We start from the raw sequence: 5,061 nt of genomic DNA, 5'->3' as shown, positions 1-5,061 counted from the left end.
CTTCTTTGTTGTTGTAACCAAACGGACTGGCAGTTTGACCATTAAGGATTCCAGCTTTAAGGATTACTTGTGTGTATGGAAATGAATAACAGATAGGGGGATGGATAAGAGGGATGGATGGAATAAGAGAGAGAAAGAGAGACAGGTAGAGGTTAAAAGAGAGCGAGAGGGAGAGAGAGTGACTAGAGTTGAAAGAGAGCTGCAGAAAGAGTGAGGAGAGTTGAAAAGAGGGAGAGAGAAAGAGAGTGAAGAGTGTTGAAAAGAGCGAGAGGGAGAGAGAGTAGAAGAGAGTTGAAAAGAGGAGAGAGAGTAGAAGAGAGTTGAAAAGAGCGAGAGGGAGAGAGAGTCAGGAGTCAGTCTAAGTAGTCCAGAGTTGAAAAGAGAGGGAGAAGAGTCCAGTTGAAAAGAGAGGGACCAGGGAGAGAGTGTCCAGTTGAAAAGAGACCAGTCTAACAGTCCAGTCAACAGTCCCAGTCTGACAGTCCAGTCTAACAGTCCAGTCTAACAGATGGAGTCTAACAGACCAGTCTAACAAGAGAGTAGAAGAGAGTCTAACAGTCCAGTCTGACAGTCCAGTCTAACAGTCCAGTCTAACAGTCCCAGTCTGAGAGTCCAGTCTAGACAGTCCCAGTCTAACAACCCAGTGCTGAGAGTCCAGTCTAAATTTTTTATTGTCCAGTCTATACAGTCCAGTCTAACAGTTGCCAGTCTAACACATGTCCAGTGCTAAAGTCCAGTGAATTGAATTGAATTGAGTAGAAGAGAGTTGAAAGTCCAGTCTAGAGTCTGACAGAGTCTAGAAGAGTCCAGTCTGAAAAGTCCAGTCTGAGTCCAGTCTAACAACCCAGTCTAAAAGAGAGTCTAACAGAGAGTCTAAGAGTCCAGTCTGAAAAGTCCAGTCTGACAGAGAGTCTGAAAGTCCAGTGCTGAGAGTCCAGTCTGAGAGAGTAGAAGAGAGTCTAACAAGAGAGTGCTGAGAGAGTCCAGTTGAAAAGTCCAGTCTGACAGTCCAGTCTGACAGTCCAGTCTAACAGTCCAGTCTAAGAGAGTAGAAGAGAGTCTAACAGTCCAGTCTAAGAGAGAGTCAAAGAGAGTTGACCCAGTCTAACAGAGAGAGTAGAAGTCTAACAGTCCAGTCTGACAAAGAGTCTAACAGTCCAGTTGAAAACCAGTCAGAGAGTAGAAGTCAGTCTTAACAACAAAGTCTAATTTACAGTCCAGTCTAGTGGTCCAGTCCACTGCCCAAGCCTGAAGCTTGGATGGATGTATGGTCAAAAAACTATACCGTCCATCTAGCAAGGACTCCCCTCCCGAAGGCCCAACTTCCTGTTTATCCTAACACACTTACCAATACAATGAATAGGCCAGTCTAACAACCCAGTCTAACAAAGTCAACAAATGAATATAGTCTCAAATCAGGTAAATATAAATCAGTCTAACAGTCCAGTCTAACAGTTCCAGTTACATTAGTCCAGTTAAGACCAGTTACAGTCAAATATACATGACAGTCCAGTCTGACAGTCAGTCTGACAGTCCAGTCTAACAACCCAGTCTAAAGTCCAGTCTGACAGTCCAACCTGACAGTCCAGTGCTGAGAGTCCAGTCTATGGTGTCAGTCTAATCAGTCCAGTGCTATGAGTCCAGCCTGGAATTGAACCAGTCTGACAGTCCAGTCTGACTGCGTGCAGTGTCTTAGACAGTCCAGTCTAACAGCCCAGTCTAACAGTGTCAGATCAAACAGTCCAGTCTAACAACCCAGTCAAACAACAGCAAAAGTCTGGACAGAGAGAGATCCAGTCTAACAGTCCAGTCTAACAGTCCAGTCTGACAGACCAGTCTGACAGTCCAGTCTAACAGTCCAGTCTGACAGTCCAGTCTGACAGTCCAGTCTAACAACCCAGTCTAACAACCCAGTCTAACAGTCCAGTCTGACAGTCCAGTCTACACTGTCCAGTGCTGATGACAGACCAGTCTAACCCAGTCTGACAGTCCAGTCTAACAGACCAGTCTAACAGTCCAGTCTAACAGTCCAGTAACAACCCAGTCTAAGTCAGTCCAGTCTGACAGTCCAGTCTGAACAGTCCAGTCTAACAACCCAGTCTAACAACCCAGTCTGACAGACCAGTCTAACTGTCCAGTCTGACAGTCCAGTCTGACAGTCCAGTCTAACAGTCCAGTCTGACAGTCCAGTCTAACAACCCAGTCTAACAGTCCAGTCTGACAGTCCAGTCTAAAAGTCCAGTCTGACAGTCCAGTCTGACAGTCCAGTCTGACAGTCAAGTCTAACAGTCCAGTCTAACAACCCAGTCTAACAGTCCAGTCTAACAACCCAGTCAAACAGTCCAGTCTAACAACCCAGTCTGACAGTCCAGTCTGACAGTCCAGTCTGACAGTCCAGTCTAACAGTCCAGTGCTGAGAGTCCAGTGCTGAGAGTCCAGTCTAGGTGTCAGTCTAACAGTCCAGTGCTGAGAGTCCAGTCTGACAGTCCAGTCTGACAGTCCAGTCTGGCAGTCCAGTCTGACAGTCCAGTCTAACAGTCCAGTCTAACAGTCCAGTCTGACAGTCCAGTCTAACAGTCTAGTCTGACAGTCCAGTCTGACAGTCCAGTCTAACAGTCCAGTCTAACAACCCAGTCTAACAGCCCAGTCTAACAGTCCAGTCTAACAGTCCAGTCCAACAGTCCAGTCCAACAGTCCAGTCTAACAGTCCAGTGCTGAGAGTCCAGTGCTGAGAGTCCAGTCTAGGTGTCAGTCTAACAGTCCAGTGCTGAGAGTCCAGTCTAAAAGTCCAGTCTGACAGTCCAGTCTAACAGTCCAGTCTGACAGTCCAGTCTGACAGTCCAGTGCTGACAGTCCAGTCTGACAGTCCAGTGCTGACAGTCCAGTGCTGAGAGTCCAGTGCTGAGAGTCCAGTCCAACAGTCCAGTCCAACAGTCCAGTCTAACAGTCCAGTCTAACAGTCCAGTCTAACAGTCCAGTGCTAAGGCTGCTGGAGCCGGACCAATAGAGCAGCATTAACATAAAGGCCTGGGATTATCTGACCAAACTGCCAACCGGCTGCAACAAGCTGATAACCACACAGTGCCCGGATGGTAGCGTGCACGCGCACACACACACGCACGGCAGGATCTACCAATGCACACACATACGGTACACATTAGGTACACACACACACACACTGCTAAACACAGACACATCCAGGTTTTTCAAGAATGTATATTAGAAAAATGTATGATTTTATTTACATCTCTTATCAGGAAACAATTATTTGATGGATGTAAAATAATAGGCAATTAAAAAACAATGTGGTTACATTGAGTGATATCACGTTTGATAACTGATATTTCATTTGACCATACAGAAATGTGTGTGTACTGTGTGTATGTGTGTATACTGTAAAGACCGATGCTGGAGACAAGAAGCAAGTAGAGGGAGTGAACATTTAATGGAAAACGGACAAAAAAACAAACAAGAACAGTGTCTGGACAGGGAGAACAAAACGACATGAAGACAATAATGCTGACATGGGGAACCAACTGAGGACCAGACAGATATAGAGGTGCAATCAACAAAGTAATGGAGTCCAGGTGAGTCCAATGAGCGCTGATGCGCGTAATGATTGTGACAGGTGTCCGTAATGAAGGGCCCTCGAGCGCCAGAGAGGAGAAGCGGGAGCAGGCATGCGTGCATTTGGAAAGTATTGAGACTCCTTGACTTTTTCCCCCAAAAATTGTTACAGCCTTGTTCTAAAATGTATAAAATATTTTTTCCTCATCAATCTACACACGATAACCCATAATGACAAAGTGAAAATAGTTTTTCATTTTTTTTTGCAAATGTATTAATAAAAAACAGAAATACCTTATTTACATAAGTATTCAGACCCTTTTCTATGAGACTCGAAATTGAGCTCAGGTGCATCCTGTTTCCATTGATCATCCTTGAGATGTTTCTACAACTTGATTGGAGTCCACCTGCGGTACATTCTATTGATTGGACATGATTTAGAAAGGCACACACCTGTCTATATAAGGTCCCACAGTTGAAAGTGCATGTCAGAGCAAAAACCAAGCCATGAGGTCGAAGGAATTGTCTACAGAGCTCAGAGACAGGATTGTGTCGAGGCACAGATCTGGGGAAGGGTACCAAAACATTTTTACAGCATTGAAGGTCCTCAAGAACACAGTGGCCTCAATCATTCTTAAGTGGAAGAAGTTTGGAACCACCAAGACTCTTCTTACAGCCGGCCGCCCGGCCAAACTGAGCAATCGGGGGAGAAGGGCCTTGGTCAGGGAGGTTACAAGAACCCGATGGTCACTCTGCCAGAGCTCCAGTTCCTCTGTGGAGATGGGAGAACCTTCCAGAAGGACAACCATCTCTGCAGCACTCCACCAATCAGGCCTTTTTCCTCAGTAAAAGGCACATGACTGGCCACTTGGAGTTTGCCGAAAGGCATCTAAAGGACTCCAGACCATGAGAAACAAGATTCTCTGGTCTGATGAAATCAAGATGGAACTCTTCAGCCTGAATGCCAAGCGTCACGTCTGGAAGAAACCTGGTACCATCCCTACGGTGAAGCATGGTGGTGGCAGCATCATGCTGTGGGAATGATTTTCAGCAGCACGGACTGGGAGACTAGTCAGGATCAAGTAAAAGATAAACGGAGCCAAGTATAGAGAGATCCTTGTTGAAAACCTGCTCGAGAGAGCTCAGGACCTCAGACTAGGGCGAAAGGTCACCTTCCAAAAGGACAGCGACCCTAAGAACACAGGCCAGACAACGCAAGAGTGGCTTCAGGACAAGTCTCTGTTTTTTTTAAAATTTGCAAACATTTCTAAAAAGCATTTTTGTTTTTGTCATTATGGGGTATTGTGTATAGATTGATAAGGGTGAGAAATAAAATCTATTTTAGAATAAGGCTGCCACATAACAAAATGTGGAACAAAATGTGGAAAGAACGTGTAATATTGGTGTCTCTGTGTGTATGTGTTCCATGTGTGAATGCATCTGTGTGTAAAAACGATGTAACCTGGAGAATGATTTGTGTGAACCCTGAATGAT

At 45.4% G+C, this 5,061-nt stretch overlaps 1 protein-coding gene across 1 annotated transcript in view; it reads right to left on the bottom strand.

Moving 5' to 3' along the window:
• LOC135525046 (multiple PDZ domain protein-like) overlaps positions 1-42 on the bottom strand; it is a 7,122-nt gene extending 7,080 nt beyond the window's left edge. Inside the window, exon 1 of the mRNA XM_064952812.1 lies at positions 28-42. Coding sequence (XP_064808884.1) covers positions 28-42 — 15 coding nt within the window. The remainder of the gene's footprint in view (positions 1-27) is intronic.
• Positions 43-5,061: the final 5,019 nt, after the last annotated feature.

Source organism: Oncorhynchus masou, chromosome 31, assembly GCF_036934945.1.
Source record: "Oncorhynchus masou masou isolate Uvic2021 chromosome 31, UVic_Omas_1.1, whole genome shotgun sequence".
Lineage (NCBI taxonomy): Eukaryota > Metazoa > Chordata > Actinopteri > Salmoniformes > Salmonidae > Oncorhynchus > Oncorhynchus masou.
This window is presented reverse-complemented; position numbering and strand designations above follow the sequence as displayed.